A 23831-nucleotide genomic window follows, 5' to 3' on the forward strand; every position below is an offset into this window, starting at 1 on the left:
ACCCCAGCTTGGCTCCAGAATCCACATTGAAAAGTGAAACAAAGGGCTGGGGAGATGGCTCAGCGGTTAAGAGCACTGACTTGTTCTTCCAGAGGTCCTGAGTTCAATTCCCAGCAACCACATGGTGGCTCACAACCATCTGTAATAGGAATTCAATGCCCTCTTCTGGTGTGTCTGAAGACAGCGACAGTGCACTCATATGCATGAAATAAACAAACAAATAAATAAATAAGATCTTTTTTTTTTAAAGTGAAACAAGTGAAATGAAAAATGGTACCAGGGAGGCAGAGGCAAGGAGGCTCCCTGGTAACTATTGGCCACCTGATCTACCCGAATCAATGACCTCAAGGCCAATGAAAGCGACCCTGTATCTAAAAGGTAAGGCAGATGGTCGTACACACACACACACACACACACACACACACACACACACACACACACACACACAGAAGATAAAAGGCATTTGATGAGCCAGCCAGCATTTACAGGCTGGAATGACAGGACAAATAATTGACACATACTCTATATTGTATCATAGGCTGGATACAGAGTCAGGAAGAGGACAACTGATGGCCTTTACAGGAGAGGAAGTTAGCAGGCATCACTCAACCAAGCTGTCCCGGAGGTCAGCACCAGTGATAGGTCACACTGACAGCACCACAGGCCCCTTCTATGATGCCGTAATAAAAGCAATGCCCATCAGTGTGGCCTCCCTCCATGCTCACATCCTGCATCCAGTCTCAAGAAAACATCAGGCCCAGTCATGGACTGAGTACAGACTTATGATTGATGCTCTTTGATCCTCAAGTCTTAGGAAGACAGGGAAACTAATACACCCTGGATAAGACTGATGTGGTCACTGAATGGGAGGATGGATGCTGGGTTAGACGTTGGAACCAGAAGAGGGGGCCTGAGGAGACCGCTGGGAACATCTGGAGTAAGCCTTCCACTCAGCAGACAGTTCCGTAGCGATGCAGCTTTCTTAAGCTTTAATCATGTTCTTTAAGTACAACACCAACCTTCGAGAACTTGGGGGGGGGGGCATCTAGCACCATGGTCTGTTGGATAGATAGACAGGAAGTGGAAATGATCTGGTACAAGAATGGAAGCATGACACTAAGGGTCAGACAAGCCTGGTCACCTCTGGAAAAACATAGACCTAGACCAGACAGTGCTTGGGGTTGTGGCGGGGTCATGGGGCGGGGATCCTTCATAGGCCTTAACAAAGCCATTCAAGCCACAGGGTTAGAAAATGGCCTTATTTCATTCAGTCCCCTACCCTCCTTCCAACCGTGATGACCGTCCCTGGCACCCCTCCCTTTCAACACATTCTTTTGGAGAACCGTTCTACTAGAAACCATTTCCTTGTCCTAAGGGATGTGCCCATGGCCTGGACAAGTCATCTGAGACCCTCTGAGGGTATTTTCTGTTTGCCACGAGAAAAAAGAGATCTCTGTTCTTTCTGGTGAGGAGGGTGAAAGGCTGAGTTGGGGAGCAGCTGAGTGTCCGTGGTTCAGCCTCCAGCTGCTGCCATTTGCAGTTGGCCAGCACACAGCCTGCAGAGTGAGGCTGATGGCATCTGAGCTTGGCTCTGGACATCCCTGAGTCATCTGCAGCCCTGCTCTTTTGTGGTTTAATTACAACAGCTACTGGTTGCTTCTCCATTCCAGAATGATCTGGATTTCTTTGACCTGAAGTTACCAGTACAGAGCATACACAGGTGTGAAGGGATGGGATACATGGCACAGACACAGGTTTGAAGGGATTGTATACATGACACAGACACAGGTGTGAATGGATAAGATACATGACACAGACACAGGTCTGAAGGGATGGGATACATAGCACAGACAGGTATGAAGGGATGGAATACATGGCACAGACATAGGTGTGAAGGGATGGATTACATGACACAAACACAGGTATGAATTGATAAGATACATGACACAGGTGTGAATTGATAAGATACATGACACAGACACAGGTCTGATGGGATTGTACACATGGCAGACACAGGTGTGAATGGATAAGATACATGACATAGACACAGATCTGAAGGGATGGGATACATGGCACAGACACAGGTGTGAAGGGATGGGATACATGGCACAGGCACAGGTGTGAATGGATACATGACACAGACGGGTGTGAAGGGATGGGATACATGACAGACACAGGTGTGATAGGACGGGATACATGACACAGACACAGGTGTGAAGGGATGGGATGCATGGCACAGACACAGGTCTGAAGGGATGGGATACATGACACAGACACAGGTGTGAAGGGATGAGATACGTGGCACAGACACAGGTGTGAATGGATACATGGCATAGACAGGTATGAAGGGATAGGATACATGGCACAGACACAGGTGTGAAGGGATGGGATATGTGGCACAGACACAGGTATGAAGGGATAGGATACATGGCACAGACAGGTGTGAATGGATACATGGCATAGACAGGTATGAAGGGATAGGATACATGGCACAGCACAGGTGTGAATGGATACATGACACAGACAGGTGTGAAGGGATGGGATACATGACACAGACACAGGTGTGAAGGGATGGGATACATGGCACAGACACAGGTGTGAATGGATACATGGCATAGACAGGTATGAAGGGATAGGATACATGGCACAGCACAGGTGTGAAGGGATGGGATATGTGGCACAGACACAGGTATGAAGGGATAGGATACATGGCACAGACACAGGTGTGAATGGATACATGGCATAGACAGGTATGAAGGGATAGGATACATGGCACAGCACAGGTGTGAATGGATACATGACACAGACAGGTGTGAAGGGATGGGATACATGGCACAGACACAGGTGTGAATGGATACATGGCACAGACACAGGAGTGAATGGATACATGACACAGACAGGTGTGAAGGGATGGGATATGTGGCACAGACACAGGTGTGGTGAGACAGGCTAAGAGCAAACAGGAACCCCCCTCTCCCTTTCAGTTCTCCCCCTCTTTTCCATTTGTTGCAGCCTTACCATGCTGATAGCCCAAGTCTAGTTCGTTAGAGATAATGTATGCCTCACACACCATGGCCCTCATAGCATCCACGTCTGTGCCTGGAGCCTGCTAATGCACCAGATGTGGCACTGAAGGTGCCTGTGTGAACCATCTCACGTCTCAGACCTAGTGGTGGAACTTACTTACCCTGAGTGAGCAATTTAAAAGATGTGCATCCAAGTCACCAGACAGACTTCTCAAGGGCCCCCTGTTTGGAGTTTCTACTTCACATTGCTTCTTCTCTGATGGTCCCTTATCTCTGAAGTCTCCTTGGCTGGACAGAGGTGTGGTCTCTGCCAGAGGGGGTCATTGCTGTACCTTGAGGCTTTTTGACAGCCGGCTCTGCCTAGCTATCATCATGAAGTAGTGTCCCTATCCCTTGTCATGGCCTGCAACTGTGGATGCAGAGTATAAAGCCACTGCCCAAGGTCACAGGGTCAGCACATAGGTGAGAACAGAACTCAGGAACCCTTGCTGACCTTCACGATCACAAAGGGTCTAAACCCTCAACTATGCAGCTGCCCCGGAAGCACTGTCACGGCTATCCAACCACATTCGGAGGGTGAGGGAAGACACCCAGGATGGTGGTGGAGTGGGAGAGGCCCTTGAAAGGCATCTAAAACATTTCCTCTGTGGAAGTATTCCAAGAGAAGTGTGCCTGAAGCCACCATGAGGCGGGAAAGGTGGTCTTCTCTTTCTCCCAGTCTTTTCCCAATTTCTCCATCTTCCAGTGCAGGAGGAAGACAGGCAAGGCTGAGATGGAGGAGTGGCTGCAGGGGAAGCAGGCAACGATGTCTTTACCTTTTCACCCCAGCTCTATTTAGTGCATAGAAGAGATGCTAGCCCTCTCATTGACCTTAGAAGTCTATTTGGAGGGGGGGTGATGAATCAATTTATTGCGCCCCATGTACTCCAGAGGTAACATTCTCTGTACATCGCTCAGGTACCCTTCATGTTCTCCTGTGAGGCCTCTATTCCCTTAGTGGTTTCCAAGTGCAGTGCACAGAGCACAGCTGTGCTGAGGAATCCCATGACCTTGGTGAGGAATTTAAGTTGTTTGGTCGAGACAAAGAGTGGGTGCTCACTTAGACGAAGAGGAGGGATCCCCCACACCCTAGTTCTGTGGGGGAACGGATGGGGTTGGAAAGTCATCCCAGTATCTCTTCTACTCCTACTGTGACCCACCCACGTACAAGATGTCCTAGGCTACGTCCATCAGTCTCTTCTAGTCCTGTGATGTTACATGTCCACCTAGTTAAGAGCAGAGCCTGGATGTAAATCCAGCGTTGACTGGTTCCCAGGCTCTGGCCTCACCTTGAACCTTCTTCTGTTCTGTCTGTGTAGGATCAGCCTGTGGTATCAGCGCTGAAGATAGCTGGTAGGGAGAAACGCTGATGCCCTGTAGGGCTGGCAAGGTCACTAAGTTCTTAAAACCTGTTCCCTTTAAAAAAAAACTGGGGGTTGGGGATTTAGCTCAGTGGTAGAGCGCTTGCCTAGGAAGCGCAAGGCCTTGGGTTCGGTCCCCAGCTCCGAAAAATAGAACCAAAAAAAAAAAACTGCTCCCTAGCCCTAGGTCATGCCAACAGGAGACTCCTCAAAGTTACAGAGCATCAGGGCCACCTCCCTGAATCTCAGGTCTAACCTGTTGTGATAGAGGCCCAGATGGGAATGGAACCCTGAAGGAACAGGGTTCCTGAGAGCCCTGAAACTAATAAGAATAAATCTGCTTTGAGATGCTGCCCCAAGCAGCCTGGAACAGGACTAGAAGAGACCTGATAGTTGTAGTGTAGGACATCTTGTATGTGTATGGGGCACAGTAGGAGTAAAAGAAGATATGCCGGGCCCCTTTCCCTACCCTATCTGTTCCCGAGAGAACTAGGCTGGAGGGATTCTTCCTCTTTATCTAAGTGAGCACCCATTCCTCTCCACCAAGCAACCGAAAACCAGGGCCCCGGAACCTGTCTTCCTGATGGAAGCCCATCTCCTGATGAGCCTAGCTTAGGTCACGTGAGCACTCTGATCCAGTCGGCTGTTAGGAATTGCCATGTAATACATTTATATGGTCATCCTTTTGGGGAGCTCCAGGTTGAGGGACACAGACTGGCCTTTGACGGATTTTAGTGTTTAGGGAAGAGTTGAACCCTGTGACTTAGATTGGAGATAGAAGGGGACAGGGGTGGACACCATTCCTAAGAAATTTCTGAGGACCCATGCCCAAGGCCCTGGTGCAGCACCCCCAGTGAGTTCTCTGTTAAATCGCTTCACTCTTTCAGGACACGTCCTGTATGTCAAGCAAGAAGCCTCCAGCCCTTCAGCCGTGAGCCTGGGATGCAAGGCCACAACGATCTCCAGCCCCCATAAAAACCTTAGTGTGCTGCCACCCAAGAGGCAAGGCCCAGATGTCAATAGCAAAGCTCTTCCCCAGCCACAGACCCAGCCTGGGGCCTCATTCCTCCAAGCTCCAGGTTGAGACACATCCTCCAGGGAGCCACGAATCTAAAGGAAAAACATTTGCCTGGTGTGACTGGGGGGGGGGGGGCTCCCTGGAGCTAACAATCAGCCAAACTGCAAAGTTCTGCTCATTTGTGGAGTTTATGGCGCCGCTTGTGGGAAAACAGAAACGTTTGCCCACAGTGACAAAGACTCCGTTGCTGGTGTCCTGGGGGTGCCTGCGTCTGGGGAGTCCCCTGGGATGGTATTCCAGCAGCTGCCGAGTAAATGGGAGGAACAGCCAAGGCAAGAGCAAATGTGGTGACCCGTGTCTTCCTGGCACAAGGGGGCAACGCTCCCACAATCGGGATGCGTGCAGCCATGGTACCCTACATCCCTCCACGCTGTCCAGCAGGTCACCTGCTCCCCAAGCTACAACATGCCCTCTGCGTTCATCAGCAGAGACCTCATCATACGTGCACACGGTTCATAGTCCCTTGTGCCTCTGTGCAGTATTCAGTGAGTCTGCCCCTTGTGGTAAATACTTTGTCAAGTATTGAGGAACGGTGGACAGGCAAGAAAATGGTAGTGGCTTTCGTCAGTCTGGAGAGAAACAGGCCCCGGGAGAAAATGAAGCAAGCCAAACCAAGTGTTCAGGAGTGGGTTTCCTGATGCTGACGCTCACCCCCCCAACCCCCCCAAGGAGGAGAGAAAGTATCTGGGACAGGGATTTATAGAGGAAGCTGGTCAGGGAGAGTTGCACGGAGATGAATTTTTCATTACAGCAAGGGACGACTGTCTTAGGGTTTCTATTTCTGTGATCAAAACCACAGCTAAAACAAGTTGGGAAAAGGAGTTTATTTCATCTTACAGCTTGCAGCCCGCCGTCCAGGGAAGTTGGGGAAAGAGCTCAAAGTAGGCACCTAGAGACAAGAGCTGATGCAGAGGCCATGGGGGAGTGCTGCCTGCTGACTTGTTCCTCTCGGCTTGCTCAGCCTGCTTTCTTAGAGCACTTAGAATCAATGGGTGGCACCTCCCGCGTCAATCATCAGTCAAGAAAATGCATCACAGGCTTGCCCACCCGCCAAGCTGGCACAAGTTGCTGCTTGCAGAACGACTCTAGCTTGTGTATAAAAGTAACCAGCCCAGGAGTTCATGCAAAGTGAGCATCAGGCCAGAAGACCCCCATAAGGACTTCTGGAATGGAATCTTAGATCAGTTACTCAGGCTCCCCCTTCCGACTGCAGAGGGAATGTATTTAGGGAGGCACAGTACCCACGGAAGTAAGCAATTGCTTTGGTTCATCTTCTGTCGGTTCGTATACACACGGTGCAAGCACCCTGGGGGCTGCAGAGTTCAGTTGGTAAAGTGCTTACTGCTCAAACATGGGACCCTGAGTTCAACCCCTCAGAAACTGAGTGGAGAAAGTCAGGCATGATGACAGCTACATGTAACCCATGAGCTGGAGAGACAGAGGCTAGAGGATTCCTGGGGCTCACTGGCTAGTTCCAGACCAATGAGAGAAACTTTTTCAAAATGCAAGGTGGGTACCTCCCACAGGTTAACCTCTACACACACACACACACACACACACACACACACACACACACACACACACGCACGCACGCGCACACACACTCATATGCACACACACACACACATGCGCACACATACACACATGCACACATGCACACAAAGACACACATGCACACACATACACACATGCACATACACATACATGTGAGCACCCTCCAACCTTCCCCCCCAACACAAGTGTTCTGGTGCTCCCACAACCATAACAGAGTTTCTTGCCTGCTGCCTGTGGCCGCCTGCCAGCCGTCTCCCACCCTACCCTCCCGCCCCTGTGCTCCGGCTTCCTCCAGCTGAGCCTTGTACTTTCTGAGAATCGGCTGGGTCTGTTGCCAGCTCTCCCAGTGCGAGTCATATTTGTTATTGTAATTATGTGATTTAAATTAAACATCACATAAACGGATGAGATACGAGTGCGGAAGGAAATACAGCCGCCACGATGGGAGCCCGATCGAATTCTCTTGAACAATGCTGCGAAGGGGGAGTCTCTTAAGAAGAATTCGAAGGGCACAGTCACCACCCCCCAGAGTTCTCTTCCTCGGATCAGGGGCACCATCTTGGTACACAGTACCAGTTAGTAAATATTTGTTGCCTGGGTGGCTGGTGCGATTTAAATGAGATAGAGGCTGTGTTTGGGGAAAAGCCTTACTTGCATGCAAAGCTAACTGGCATGGATGTTTATATGTTGTTCATGTGGCAATGAAATGTCTAAGGCACATTTGTCCTTTTGTGAGTCCCTCCTTAGAAATTCAGGTTTGTCCCCACCCTGACTCAAGTCTTAAAAAGACTGGCTTTTTTCCGAAAATGGGGTGTCGAGAAGGGTGTGGGGGGTACACGAGTGGCTGCCCTGCACACACTGCCAAGGCAGCATAAGAGCTGGTCTTCTGGTTTCCTTGGAGAAAAGCTCTGTTGCCCTGATTATGAACTCTATAATAGAGTATATAGCTTTTGTACCTTTTTTTTTTACAGGAAGGTGACTTTCTGTAACCATGTGATGTATATTAAACTTTTTATAAAAGTTAACATTTTGCATAATAAACAATTTTTGAACAAAAAAAAAAAAGAAATTCAGGTTTAATTTAGTGACATCATCAGTGAGGCACGTGTGCCCGGGATGAGCAAAGGACCAGCCAGTAAACAACAATACCTTGAACTTCCTTGCCCCGCCCACCTCCCAATAGATACGTACCCTGTAATCATTTTAGGGCGTTGAACCCGGGGATTCTCATATGCTAGGCCTCTCTACCCACCCCTAATGCAAGGTGTTTTCTGTGGTATGACAGAGCGCTGTAAACACAGCTGCAGTGGACAGTATGCAAATGAATGGATGGGCGTGGTTCTGACTCTGTGGAGGGGGAAACTGTATCCACTGACTGGAGCCTTGCTTGGCAGCCACATTCGGTTACTAATCTGTCCGATGTGTGGCTGGAGATCTACAGAGAGACTCCCATCCTGCCCCATGTGGAGCTTTGCTTTACTAGCTGGGAAGATCAAGTCCAAAGATGATCGATTACAAGTCAGTTGGCCTAGGATGGTGGCACGTGACCCTGCTACAGAGGGGACACACTGAGCAGGCAACAGTTGGCCAGGCTTATAGGACCAGTGACCTTGTGCCAGGTCATCAGATGTGGCGTCAGAGAAAACATTCTGGGTAGAGGGACCTCAGAGGCAGGGGACTCAGTGGGTGTCGCCAGGGAGGGAAAACTGTATGAGAACTTGTGCTCAGTTCCAGAGCTGGTGGGTCTGTCCTTGCACTAACACTTTTCTGGAAGGATCAACTTACTTGTGCCACAGTGTCCCTTCCATCCCCCTGACAGGCGGAGGGGAAGGAGGGGGATGGGGTTATACCTCCCCTACCCCCATCTGGCCCTCTCGCAGGCCTGCCACAGAGATGAGGGATGGCTTACACTGGAGTCTGAAGTGCAGAAAGGCCTGGAGCCCCAACCCCACTGGGCTACACTAGCTCAGAACCACGGCCCATGTGAGGGGCCATGGGTGCCTTTGTTAGGTAACAGCAACTGTGAGGGAGGGAGAGGCACTGCACAGAGGCAGGGACTGCCCAATCAGTTCCTCAAAAAAGTGCCCCTGCCCCCTGCATGCCTGGTGCCTCCACAGGACTGGCAGTTCGCAGGGAGGCTGGCACTTAAACCAGTCTCCTCTGCCTCCGCTGACAGGCAGCAGTGCCCGGATACACATTGTTGCCATTTGGACGGGCTTCTCTCAGAGCCTGAACATCCGGACCCCCCCCCCCCCACGAGAAGCTTCCATGAAGAAATGCTTTTCACAGAGGGGAGGGAGGCTGAACTCACTCTGCCACTCCTCCCTCCATCCCCCAATCAACTCCAGGCATTAAAGGGAGTGTTTTTTCTTTTCTTTTCTTTTTTTTTTTAATTCTCCCCAAGCCAGATTCCATTAATGAAGCCCCATTTAACAGAAGTCAATTTACCAGAAAGGAAAACACCTCGCGTGCACTTGCTAAACTACGTTTCATGTAGTACTGCAGGAGCGATTTACTGGGCAAGCCTGTAATTCCCCAGGCCCCCCAGAGGGAAGTTAATGTGGACAGGAAGGTTTGAAGGGGGAGCCTCTCCCTTTGTGTTTCTCTCCTTTAATTATGATTCTAAGAAGGAACAAAATTAAAGAGGAAGGATCCTGGAGGGTAGGGAGGAAGGAAGACACAGGATGGAATTCAGCCTAGACTGTCCCACGGGGCACGTGTGTTTGTGACAGTGCATTGCTGGCTGAGTGCCCAAGCTCTGAATGACATGGTCTAGGTTATAATCTCACCTCCGCCATGAAGTGCTGTGTGATGGGGGGTGGGTTTCTTTACCTCTCTGTGTAGCCAGGTGGCCCAGTGGGAAACAGCAGAGAAGCATAAATCTGAAGGTGGGGACACTCAGAGAACAGGGTTATCTCCAATACATGAAGCTCTCCTGCTTGACTAGTAGCAGAGTGCTGTGTGCATGTATATGTGCGTGTGCGTGTGTGTGTGTGCGTGTGTTGGTGTGTGTGTGTGTGTGTACCTGTGTGTGGTATTTGTGTTATGTGTGTGTGTGTACCCAAGTGTATATAGGTGTGTACATCTGTGTGTGGTGTGTGTGAATGGGTGTGTGTACACCCATGTGTATGTAGGTGTATGTGTACCCAAGTGTATGTTTAGGTGTGTGTGTGCCCATGTGTGTGTGTGTGTGTGTGTGTGTGGTGTGTGTAGGTGTGTATACACCTGTGTGTGTGTAGGTCTATGTGTACCCATGTGTATGTGGTGTGTGTGCACTCATGTACACATGCTCAGGCTGAAAGCCAGTGGAGACAAATCAGGAGGAGGAAAGCTCCACTGAGCATATGACATGTGCCTGACAGCTTGAGGCTGTGAGAGTGAGCGAGGTGGAGGTCTAGAGGGAAGGTCAGCATGGCAGGCAGAGGGAACTGGTCAGGTGCAAAGGTCCTGGGGCAGAAGCAGGCCTGCGAGAGTTTTCACAGCAAGGAGCCCATTTGCTTAGAGCATAAAGAAACAAGAGATAGAGCGGGGAACAGGGAAGGCGAAACTTTGCTGAAGGCCGTAGAGATCAATAGGGTGGACTTTACTCAGAGGGCAGGAACCACTGAGGATGCATTTTGCTTTGTTTCCATTTTGATGAATTCTGCTAAGAGGTCATTTATATAAAATCATACTCCCAATTGTGAATACACAGCTCATTAGATGGCTGGCAAAAGTGGCCTTCCTGTGGGAGGGGGGATGGGATGGGGAACTGTGGGAGGGGGGACCGGGAGGGTGGGCAATGACTGGATTGTAAATACATACATATAATAATAATAATAATAATAATAATAATAATAATAATAATAATAATAATATAAAATGACCTTCCCACACAGTTAAGGAGCCTAGATCTGGGCCATTCCCTCCTCAGCCATGCAGGATCTACTGACAGCATCACTCAACACGGCTCTGGCTACCACAGGTCCATTTCCTCTCACTGGACATTCAACTCTCCCAGAGTTCCAGTGAATGAGATTTCAGTGCCTTCCATGTTCACGGTCCACAGCCACAGACCTTGCTCATGACCCTCACTCGCGGTTCATGCTTCCTCCCCATGATCGCGATGTACCCCCCGCCCCGGATCACACTCCCAGTCCACTCTGCTTCCTGTAAATCTTTACTCTTCCACCTCAACATAACTCCGCCCAGTAAGTTTGCCCACATCTTTGTACTTAACTAGCATGAAAAGGAATTTTCTGTTTGCTGGTTTTAACTTTGGATTTTTTGGTGACCAAGTTCTCTTGCTGTGTAGCACATACTAGCCTTGAACTCCCAGCAATCCTCCTGACTTGACCTCCTGAGGGTTGAGATTCGGGAGAGAGTCACTGTGTGTGGTTCTGTTGAAAGCTTTGAGCCGAAACTGGTGCCATCCGTCCATAGCCATTTGGTGAGGATCCTACCACAGAAGCCCCAAGTTCTGTGATAGGGCCAAGGACACCCTCAAATGCTCAACATAATATGCTTAGAAGGATGGGGTTGGGTAGGGAAGAGAGCTGAGCACGTGGGCACACACATACACATGTGTGCCCACACATTCACACACAGAGAGAGAGAGAAAGACAGAGAGAGACAGAGAGACAGAGAGACAGAGACAGAGGGACAGAGACAGAGAGACAGAGACAGAGAGAGACAGAGAAAGACAGAGAGAGACAGAAACAGAGAGAGAGAGACAGAGAGAGACAGAAAGAGAGACAGAAAGAGAGACAGAGACAGAGACAGAAAGAGAGACAGAGACAGAACAGAGACAGAGAGAGAGACAGAGACAGAGAGAGACAGAAAGAGAGACAGAGACAGAGAGAGACAGAAAGAGAGAGACAGAGAGAGAGAGACAGAGAAGGGGTTGAGGGAGGAAAAGGCACAAGGCTTGCTGTCTGGGAGGAGACAGAACAGCGAGAAGGTGCCAGGTAACTGTAGGTTATGCTATGCATAGAAGCTGAGCATCAAATCCCGCCTCACCCCTGAGCTGAGAAGTTCCCTGCCCCAACTTCCAATTATAAGGGACTACTCCTTCCTTGCTTTTTAAAGAAGCAGCTGCGGGTCCTGAATTATTCAGGTGAAGTTTCCCTTCTTCCACTTCCCTATGTAAATAGCCTCCAAGCTCTGCCATTGAGCTCGAATTGAATTTGGCCTAGGGTGGGGGAGCCTGCGATACCAATTGAGGCTCCTTAGAAAACTTAAATGACTCACCCTGTAATAAACTATTTTAAATGGGATCTGGTGAAATACCGTAATTGGTTTCTATAATAGTTCTTGCCCAAGCACTGTGGGTTATATTCCTAGAGTTCTGTGTGCGTCAGCGTTTTCGTGATAGTAAGAATTGAGATCAGAGGGTATCAAGCTTCTTGGTTAGATCTTTTGTTTCGTTTATATTTATGGGAAGCCACTCTGTTGGTTCTCTAGGGTCTGCCCCTGCGCATCCCCCTCTCTGGTCTTCTCCCGTTCCCTGTCTGTAAGACTGTCCTGTGGGCAAGCATCCATCTTTGATCAAGTCTCTAATAGGCTAGATCAATGATGCAGGAGCATCCGGGAGTCTGGAGAGGGCCAAGGAGTGTGCGCTCTGGTTGTTCATTCCCTGTTCTTTCTGCCCGGGGTTTTCCCAAACCAGCTGAGGATTTGGGTAAAGAGCGGGTTTTGAAATGCAACCCTATGGTTAGGGGTATTTCCAATTTCCTCTACTCCAGAGGGGAGGGATGGTACTGAGCCCCCATGCCTTATTAGCCCATTCCATGGTTCCCCTCTTATTGTTTCCCCGCACTGCTCCACACCACCTTAACAAGGACTGTTTCTCAGAACTGCTCTTTGCTGGGACCCTGACACACATCTCTGTGCCAAGTGCCACTTTGGGTCCTGAGTCCCAAAGTGAGAATAAATAACACGTGCCACTCCCAAGAGTTTGCTGTTTTGGGGAACCCCGGGCTCTCTGCGGAGTGTCATCCGTGTGAGTCCCTGAAACCCTGAGGAGGGGATATGGACATATCTACTCCATAGATCAGATCACAGGATCCCAGAGGATTTAGGGAACTCTCTGTGGTCACAAAGCACAGCTTGCAGATCCCCCCAAGATCAAGCTGCTTCCCTACTCCTCCCCACTGCTCCCTACTGAGGGTCAGTCTTTGGGAGAACTGACAGCAGAACTGTAATTGAAATTGAGTGCTGTGTTGTTGGAGGGTAGGGAAGGAGATGCTGTGGGTGAGCTTGGAGGTGCCAGGCTCTGGGATAGCCTCAGGGCCCAAGCCGTTTCTCACTTAGTCCCACAGCCTTTGTGGCTGGGCTTCTCACTTAGGAAAGCCTGGTGCTGGGGACAAGGTCACAGGCTGGAAGCTTTGATTTGAGCCTAATCCAAGAGCTATGTGACTGTCAAGACTTTCCTGGGGCTGGGACATTTTAGGGACTTTAGTGGGGGGAGGGGGAGTGCAGGAGGAGGGGAGACAGATGAGCACAGTCCAGTCAGAAAAGAACAAAGACCCAGAGAATAGGAAAACAGGAAAAACAATACAACGTCGATGGGATTGACCATAGAGGACCCTCAACCTGACTCCTAGCCTCCTTTGGTTACTCTCAAGCCCTGAGCATCTGCTGGGATTTGGGGAATCCGAGGCCAGGGGAGTCATTTGCCTGGCAATCCCTCCAGCTGCACAGACCCCAGGCTGCTGGAGTGGATGGTGCTCTCCTCTTGCTTCAGAAGGTGGGTGGACTCCTTGATGTCCTGCTTAGCTCCTGACCTTTCTCTGTCCTGTCCCCCCAGGTTTACCGGAGCCAGCCTCCCAGCGCCTGTCATCAGCAGCAAGAACTGGCTGCGGCTACACTTCACATCAGATGGTAACCACCGGCAGCGTGGCTTCAGCGCCCAGTACCAAGGTAAGCACGGCCAGAATGGGGTTTCTGTTGAGAGAGCAGCAGTGGCCTTGAGGGCCTCAGCCTTTCACACTGGTACCTACATGGGACTTTGGGCATCATTGTCTTGGGTCCGTTACATCTGTGCATCCTGAGGTCTCCATGCCTGTATCTCTGCACATGCCCAGGCAGCCTTTAGGTACCAGAGGGGCAGTTCTCAGACACAAATAACCTGTCTGCCACTCTTCAGGACAGAGTCATCATTGTGATTAGTGCCAAGAGTCAGGCCCAGTGTGAGGAACTTGATAGGCACCTCCACTGTCTCCCCTTATCATGCTATGAGGTGGATGTTAGCCGCATACCCATCTTACGGCAAGGGAAGCCAGTTTCCCAGCCAGCAGCCCCGCTGCCCTTCTGAGCCAGAGCCCCACGGGTCCTCAGCATTTTTAGCTGATGTCCTACAGTCCGGAGGTTCTCCACACCTGCACTCTTCATCATTCTATCCAGAGCACGACTTCACTGCAAGCATAGGCAAGCTGCCTTAGGGAGTGTCCCTACTTACGTCCAACCTCCGATTGGGGTAAGAGCTCAGAGCAGGAACAGCAGGTAGAAACCCCAGGTAAGCACATTCATGCTCCAATAAGGAAGGCACTTTGGATGGCAGGAGCCACCTCTAAAAGAGGGAGGCCACACCTTGCACCCAAAGAGGGGCTGGACATCCATTGGATGCAGGGTAGGGGACCAGACTGCCTTAAAACCTTGCTTGTAATTTAAGACAGTATTCAAAATTGATCAATACTCTGGGGTCTGGGGTAAAAAGCTACAGTTGCAGGAACTATATTTTCCTATCTGGACTTAATGAGTGGCCTCATTCCCTCTGACTACACTGGAGGAAACCTTTGCAATGTGCAAAAAATAAGCCAGAAGCCCACTGGGCCTGGAGACATCACAGAGGTTGGCTTTTCTAGAGACAATACATACCACTATGGAGGCCCAGCCCCCTGAGCCAGAGAGACAGCCACCTGCATCTTCTTGTCATGTTCTACAAAACAGAACAGTAGAACTTCTTAACATACTTTCTTCTGATTAAGTAAGTATTGGGTGTGCCTGATAGTTCTTGTTCTTGAGGTTCCCAACGTCACCGTGATTGGTTGAAGGCTCAGTGACAGGCCCCATCATCAAAATCCAGAGCTAGGCTATTGATTATGTCCTTACTGTGTCCGTGCTATATATATAGCTAGTGGGGGGGGCAGTCTCTAGGTCTCCTACTTACTGCATACCTACTGTGTGGCTGTTGAATACCTGCTGTGTGCGAGGGTCTGTGCTATGTAGCCTTCTCCCCAAAGCACAGTGACCTGCCAGCTCCTATTTCTTTTAGCAGAGGCTCAGACAAGCAGCGTTACCCGCCCAAGAGCACACATCCCCTAACTATGTGGTGAAACTGGCATTCACCTACAAACCTTTAGGAGTTTATCCATAAAGTCTCAGGCTTTGTCCCTAGCCATCTTCCTATGCCTATCTGTGAGTGACTTTGTGAATCACACCCCACCATAAGTGTGTGTGTATGTTTGTACTCATACATGTGTCCATATGCATGTATACACAAGTATATATGTGTGTATGTGTGTGTGTGCGCGTGCACGCGCGTGTGTATGCATTTTTCCCAATCACAACCTACAGTGCACAGACATCTATAGTACAAACTGTCACCCAGGGTGTTTGGCCTGGGTGTGAGGCACCCTGACCATGTCTGTCCCATTTTGTACTGCTAGCTGAAACCTCTAACTTAATTTCACATGTCTGAAGCAGGATAGCCCCCCAGTCTGAGAAGTTCTGTTTCAGGCACGTCCTTCTTGAAGCTTCACCCTCTGGTTCTTGTCCCCTAACTCTCCAGCACTGTGCTTTTATGCTGCTGTGTCTCAGAGCTGCCAAGGTCATGAGCCCTTGGTCCCAGGCGACTCTGTTCCACCCTAAGCATGTTTGCACGAAGCAGGCCTGTTAGCAGTTCCAGTTTTACAACCACACAGAACGTCCTCCAGCACTGGTGTACCGTAGGCCCCAGCCTTCATTTGTTGCATTCCAGTCCAGGGAGACTCAGTATGGGTATGGAATGCTTACAGACTGTGTTAATGCAGGAGACTGCTTTTTATAGGTATGGTAGTGGTGAGGAGGAGGAGGAGGAGAGAGAGGAGGAAGAGAAGGTGGTGGTGGTGGTGTTGATGATGAGGCTAGGAGATGGCTCAGAGGGTAAAACACTTGCTATGCAAATGTGGGGATTGGAGTTCAGATCCCCAGAACTCACATAAAGGTCAAGTGTGTGTATGGCGAACCACCTGTATTCCCAATCCTCAAGAGGTAGAAACAGCAGGCCTCCTGAACAAGCAGGTTACTTGGCCAAACTGGCAAGTTCCAGGTTCCAGAGATAGACCCTGCCTCGGTAAATAAAGAATAATAATAATATAATATAAAAATAATATAATATAATAATAAATAATATAAATAAAGAGTGTGATTGCAGAGGACATTTGTCATGAATGTCTGCCATCCACACTCATACACATGTATGTGGCCACATATATGCAGACATGCATGCATGTGCGTGGGCGCACACACAACACACACACACACAGACACACACACACTCACAACCACATACATAGAACAGCAATTACAACAATGATATTAATTATAAGAGTTCAGCCGTGTTCATGGCCAGGTCAGGTATTCAGCTAAAATGATGATGTCCTAAGGTCTGAGTCCAAGCCAGGCTCAGCTCTAACGGGCCACCAGAGCAGGGGTAATCTTGCTGTAATTTGCACTTTTCTCCACGTGACGTTACTCTGTGCTGGCACAGAAGGGTGAGTGCCTGAGGCTCCGCTCCACTCCTGATGAACAGTTGAACGAGGGGCTCAGATGTGCACCTGAACTTTCCCTACCGCCTGAGAGCTGCACTTGGAGGACCCTTTTTGCTGGGAGGGATGGGGCTTAGGAAAGGGGCAGAACACAAAACCAGACACAACCGAGAGTAAAAAAGAGGTAGTGATGTAAGGCAGTCCTCAAATGGATGGCTGATGCACACACAGCAGAACAGAGCACTCTGGGTAGAGAATGCCAAGACAGCAACTGCCACACCTAAGGCACAGCAGCCATTTGCGTGGGCCTCAAAGGCTGCCCCAGTCTAGCTTGTGGCTGCTTTTGAAAGGCCCCCAAACCAAGGATGGGTTTCTTTGCTTCTAGGCAGTTGATGAAAAAGGAAAAATTAAAAGAGTAATGTGAGGCTGAGCAGATGGCTCTGTGGGAAAGGGCACTTCCCATGCAAGCATAAGACCCTGGGTTAAAATCCCCAGGACAGTGTAAACTCCCAGGCAGGGCGCATAACCTCAGCCTTCAGTGGGGCAGAGGCGGGAAGATCTCTGGGGTTTGGCAGGTGCCAGCCTAGCTTCAGGTGCAGTGAGAGACCCTGACTCAAGGTAACAAGACAGAGAAAGCTAAAGCAGGACAGCCAACAGATACACACACACACACACACACACACACACACACACACACACACACCCTGCACACATACACACTGCACATACACACCACACACATACACACCACATGCACACACGCGCACACACACACACATACCCTGCACACATACACACCACACACGCACACACACACACACATACCCTGCACACATACACACCACACACGCACACACACACACACATACCCTGCACACATACACACTACACGCACACATACCACACACACACACACACACACATACCCTGCACACATACACACTACACGCACACATACCACACACACACACACACACACACACACACACACGCACGCACGCACTGGTACACACACATGCACCAGCACAGGCACATAAATATGAACCACAGTCCTACACACAGAGAGAAAAAAATAACAGTAATAGCTCATGATGCATGAAATCCAGATTTTGGCCTCCAAGAAGGAGCACATCTGGAGAACATCTGCAAGCATTCTTTCACATCTGGGTCTCTGGTTGCTCTATGGCTCGTAGGAACAGGAGAGACTACTCACAACTAAGGAGGGTAGCCTTCAAACCCAAGCTAAGGTCAGGTAATCTCTTTGTAGAAAAGGTTTGCCCATCCCAGGCAAGATAGCAACCAGAGCGCGGGGCAAGAGAAACAGTTATCTTGGGCTGTGGACTTAAGATGGGGTAGGCTTAGAAAGCCACTTCCTCCAGCTGAACCCCAACTTCCCAAAAGTTCCACAACCTCCCAAAGCAGTTCTACCAACCAGGAACCAAGTACTCAAACATGTCTCCCTCTGGGGAACATTTCACATTCTTTTTTTTTCCTTTTCTTTTCTTTTCTTTTCTTTTCTTTTCTTTTTCCGGAGCTGGGGACCGAATCCAGGGCCTTGCGCTTCCTAGGCAAGCGCTCTACCACTGAGCTAAATACCCAGCCCCACATTTCACATTCAAATCGTACAATCTCTTAACTTCCTCCCTAGACTTCTTGTCTGTGGGTAAATCTGTGCAGTGGGAGAGACAGACTTAGGACAGGTCCCTTCTCCTTGCCTATGGCCTTTGTCTCCAGCTCTCACCTGGTGGTCATCTGGTGTCTGTTCCTCCTATTGCCACATCCCAACCTGGCTCCACGACTCCGCTCACTTCCTGACTTTCTATGTGAACCCTGGTGGCCCAGACATAGAAGACATTCCTTAGGGTCAAAGGTGGTCTCTTCTGCCTTCTAGAGGCCTTGTACTGGTCTCAGTCATCAAACAGAATGGCTGTGTCGACCTGAAAACACATTGCATTGTAGCCCAGAGGCCTGAAGTTTGTGAGCAGCAGGTATAAGCTATGTTTCTTGTTACTGTAACAAAATCCTGACAGAAGCAACTTCAGGGAGAAAGGGTTTAATCTGGCTCTCGGTTGGAAGTACAGTCCATCTTAGCAGGGAAGTCATGGCTGCGTATCAGCAGTCAGGAAGGAGGGGGGAGGGAGGGAGGGAGGAAGGGAGGGGGAGAGAGAGAGAGAGAGAGAGAGAGAGAGAGAGAGAGAGAGAGGCAAACACATATGCTTAGCTTGCTTTCTCCTTCCTATTCAATCCTAAACTCCAGCCCAAGGAATAATGCCCCCCAGATTTAGGGTGACTGAGGCGCTCTGGCTCCCTACCAGTAAGAAGTAGTCAGACAGAGAATGGAAGGAAGATGTTCTAAGTGGAGATGACCGCCCAGAACAGGCATCTGAAACTAGGAACTGATGGACGTAGAGAGTCTCTTAAACCTCTTCCCTCTGGCCAGTTCTTGCAGCTGAATTCTCTGGAGTTGTTTGTGAAGCCTGCCACATGGCCCATCGATAATTGCAGCTAAGACTACTGTGCTGGACGATGGTTCAGTCAACAGAGTATCTGCCACTCAATTTGTGTACCTGACTCGTGCTCCCCAGCACACATGTAGAAGGCAGCTGCAGTAACACACATCCTTAACCCCAGTACTAGAGAGGAAAGAGGAGGGAAATGGGTAGATTGCCAGAACTCACTGGGGCCAACCAGTCTACCCAATTAGTGAGCCCGAGATTCAGTGAGAGACGCTGTCTCAAAAATAAGGTACAGGAAAACACCCAGCACCAGCATCCGGCTTTTATATACTATACACACACACACACACACACACACACACACACACACACACACACACACACACACGCACACACACACGCACACACGCATACGCATGCACATACACACACATACTCACGGGTCAAGAGTTCCCTTCCCTTCAGAAGTCCCAGTAGCCACATCTTGTCTGTTCAGTGTCAATAGGTCATACCAGCAACATCCAATGATGGGTCCCTCAGAACCTCAGCTGGGCGACGATGAGAGCTTCTGCCAGGTTTGAAACGCCTCCAAGCATCATGTGTGGCCAGCTCTGAGAAGCTTTGCATAATTTCCTCAATTATCAGCGATCCTCCAGCAGTTGCCTTCCTAGCGGTGGTTTGTGCCAGAACCCAGGTTACTTTCCACATTATTTCCACACAGATGTTTGTCCCTCATTCACTGGAGCAATGGCTCCCTCCAAGGATCCCAGGGCACCCCGATGGCAGCTTTTCCCATCAGCAGATCCGGTGCCTCTCAATCTACCTGTGTTCGTTTCTTCCCGTCCCCTTCCATGGTGCCGTCAGTCTTGGGCAGGGATACTGCACGGACATTTTTTCCCAGATGCTCCCTTAGGTTTCCTTTGTCACGGGACATGACTAACAGAATCTCACTGCTAGCCATTCCCACATCTGGTTCGCATAAGCTTTGCTCTGCAAGAACATGCCGCCGTCCTGTTTCCCAAGTCCTTCATGAATTAGAAACATGCCTTCTTTTTCACACACCACACCATCAGTCCCAATAGCTTTGACAGTTACTTCTGTGTCACCAAAGACTAGCAGGTACGTTCAGCCTTTTGACGTGTGACCAAGTTACCAAAAAAAATTACAGCAGCAACAACCAATCTCGTAATGTTTTAAGTAAGTTTATTATTTTTCTTGGCCCACATTCACAGCTGTCCTCAGCCATATGTAGCCTGTGGGCCATGGGCAGCACATGTCTGACCTAAGAGCATCAATGGCTGGACCTTTAAGCTAAATTTTATCCAAGAGACCTCTGACCGTGTGGCCACAGACTTTTGATGGTCATTGTTAACTTTAAGAGAGTCCAGTGCACTGGGGCCTAGAAACCTAGACAACTGAAGTGTCATGCCACTAAATTTACGTGTGCTATGGGAAGGGTGAGAGTTGGGATCTAGTCATCTTCTCTGCCTTAATTTTCTAACTTATTCAATATGTCTCTATCCTTTGCTATGCTGACACCCAGCCAACCTCTGGGGTTGACATCAGAAATGATGCCACTAATCCCCCTATCTGCATTTGCAGACATTGTGGTGACACGAGCCCTCCCTTTGGGGAATGTCACAGATTTAGGTTGAAACTTAAGTTCTTTAAATATGATGGTGACAGGTGCCGTGACACCTGTCCCAGTTTCTAACAGATGAAAGCCTCCGGCCTGACCCTTCCATTCAACTAGGCATGCCAGTGCAGTCGCTAGAAGTGCAAGTCTGTCTAGACTTTTCTCCATCAACTCTGGGGCTCGTAGTTTGTATTCATCCTCTGAGTCGGTTGTCCTGGAGGCAACACCAGCTGCATTCAGGAATCCTCATTCTTCCCTTTGAGGTGGCTTAGACATCTGCTAGGTCCATGCCCTATGGCCTTAGACCTCAGGCATCTGCCCCACTTGTCAGTCTGAATTGAAGAGCTCACATTCTGGACACAAACTCTGTCCAGCACAAGATGTGAGTTGTTGAGGCAGAGAACTGGTCCAGACCACAGCAGCAGCAGCAGGAGGGAGGGAGGGCAGGATGTAGGATGTACACGCATCCTGCTCATGTCCCATAAGTAGGAGATCAGAATTCTGTTCTCAGACAACTACCCTGTGCAGCTTGGGGGAGGGTCAAGAATCTAAGAAAGAGAGGGTATGATTAGACCGGAGCAGCTGAGATCCTTCCAGGAAGGGTTGGAGAGACTTTCTGAGGGTGAGCAAATGATCTGAGGAAGAGTGATTCGGGTTGACTTAGTCAATAGGACAGCCAGCAGCTGGCCAAGGATGCAGAGTCTGAATCCACAGGCATGGGTGCTGTCTACGTCTGTACTTCCAAGAGCCGTGGGGAGAGACCAGGTTTCCCTCTGACCCCAAACAACCTTGTCTCCTATTATTTCAGCCTGATAACCTGAGCGTCAGACTAGAGAGCTGTTAGATCACTAGATTCTGCCTGCTCGCTGAGTGCCACGAGTCCCACTAACCTCTCCGACAGCAGGGAAATGTCTTGTAATTAACCAAAATATAAAGGATGAAAGGGGCAGCCTGGCAGTCTTCTGTAGCAGTTCTCATTCGGATTCCCATCAACCATTTAGAGCCAGTGTGCTGCCCTTGGGAGCCCAGACTCTTCACCACCTCCAGTGAGGAAGCACAGATCTGTGGATTGCATTCCCCGTGTGATTATCTACAGACATGGGTTCACGCGTATGCTTGTGAGGGTTCTAGTTGCTGACATGAATGACTGTATGTGCATGGATGCCACCTATATGCAGGTGTGAACCAAGGAGTGTACGTTTGAGTGTACTGAGAAGTGTATTGAGCCAGGCCAGCACCAGGGCTATGTCATTTCTTCACTTCACTAGTAGTTTAGAGTCCTCCTCCTCCTCCTCTTCCTCCTCCTCCTCTTCCTCCTCCTCCTTCCTCCTCTTCCTCCTCCTTCTTCTTCCTCCTCTTACTCCTCCTTCTTCTTCTTCCTTCCTCCTCCTCCCTCTTCCTTCTTCTTCCTCTTCCTCTTCTTCCTCTTCTTCTTCCTCTTCCTCCTCCTCCTCTTCCTCCTCTTACTCCTCCTTCCTCCTCTTACTCCTCCTCCTCCTTCTTCCTTCCTCCTCCTCCCTCCTCCTCCTTCTTCTTCCTCTTCCTCTTCTTCTTCCTCTTCTTCCTCTTCCTCCTCCTCCTCTTCCTCCTCTTCCTCCTCCTTCCTCCTCCTTCTTCCTCCTCTTCCTCCTTCTTCCTTCTTCTTCCTTCCTCCTACTCCTTCTTCTACTACTTCTATTTCTTCTATTTCTTCTCCTTCTTCTTCATATGTCTCTGTATAAACTGTTTGTATGCATGTTCATATGCATATGTATGTATATGCATACATAGCTGTGGACATGTGTTTCTGGAAGCCTAAGGTTGATGCCTGAAATCTTCCTTTTATCATTCACACTTCCACACTCTTCCTTGAGTCAGAGTCTCTCAATCAAACCCCAAATTCACTGCTAGCTAGCTAAAATTCACTGTTTGGCCTGCCAGCTTGCTTTGGGGATCCTTTGTCTCTGTTTTCTAGGGCTAGAATTACCGCAAGGCAGCATAAGCCCCCACCCCTTAGCATTTTTGTGGGTTCTGGGATCTGAACTCCAGTTCTCTTGCCTGTATTGTAAGCAGTCTAACCACTGAGCTATCTTCCAAGCCCCTTTAAATAAAACGTTCTTTCTATCAACTAGGGCCTGAGCACAGCCCCAGTGGCACAGTGTTTACAGGCACACTAATAAATGAAAGTGTAAGCAATATGAATGAAGGTAGCCCAGAATTTCCCGAGGTTCTTACTGACTTACCCAACTCTTCGTTTGACCCTCCTTTCTTTTCTTTACTTTTCTTTATTCTTCTCTCAGATATTGGAACCCGACTCCAGTTTCCCCTCCCTCCCCTCCTCCTGCTACCCTCACTCCTCTAAGAAAAGAACAGGCCTCCCAGTGACATCAACCAAACATCACGGCATAACAAGCTACGAGAAGACCAGGCACATACCATCACAGCAAGGCTGCATAAGGCCACCCAGTAGGAGGAAGAGCCCCACACGTAGGCAAAAGAGCCATAGGCAGCCCCACTCCCACTGATAGGATTCCCACAAGAAGAGCACCAAGCTGCTCAGCCCTGACGTACATGCAGAGGAGTTAGGTGAGGCCCCTCCTTCCTGACAGGGCCTGCGGTTGTGCTCTCAGGGACTCTATAAGGGACACTCATTCTGTGCTTGGCCCCTCCCCCGTGGCACCTGGTCCACTTGGATCTGCTCAGTTAGTTTTTCAGTGAGCTCCTTTTGTGCCTGGTTTTCCTTGGTGTGCCATATTCCACCCACCGCGGGAAGGCTGTTTTGCTATATGCAAATCTGAGGTGTGATTGTCCCCTGGAATCCTTGCAATGGAATCCCCAGCCTGTGAAGGTGGCTCATTGATGCTAATGTCCCCGGTGATATATGGATCTTGCCTAGATCCACATTCCTGACTGTCTTAGACAAATATCCAAGAGGAACAACTTAAAAGGAAGAAAGATTTACTTTGGTTCAAAG

The 23831-nt window shown here is 49.5% G+C and overlaps 1 protein-coding gene across 7 annotated transcripts in view; it reads left to right on the forward strand.

Moving 5' to 3' along the window:
- The window catches only part of Csmd2 (CUB and Sushi multiple domains 2), a 569993-nt gene that overhangs the window by 276383 nt on the left and 269779 nt on the right, over positions 1 to 23831 (forward strand). For all 7 annotated transcript variants that reach the window (XR_010066645.1, XR_010066640.1, XR_010066641.1 and 4 more), the window contains exon 6: positions 13846 to 13958. Coding sequence is in view for 1 of the 7 variants with exons in the window: in XM_063288624.1 (XP_063144694.1) it covers positions 13846 to 13958 (113 nt within the window). In the remaining 6 variants the exon portion in view is untranslated. The remainder of the gene's footprint in view (positions 1 to 13845; positions 13959 to 23831) is intronic.

This window comes from Rattus norvegicus, chromosome 5 (assembly GCF_036323735.1).
Source record: "Rattus norvegicus strain BN/NHsdMcwi chromosome 5, GRCr8, whole genome shotgun sequence".
Lineage (NCBI taxonomy): Eukaryota > Metazoa > Chordata > Mammalia > Rodentia > Muridae > Rattus > Rattus norvegicus.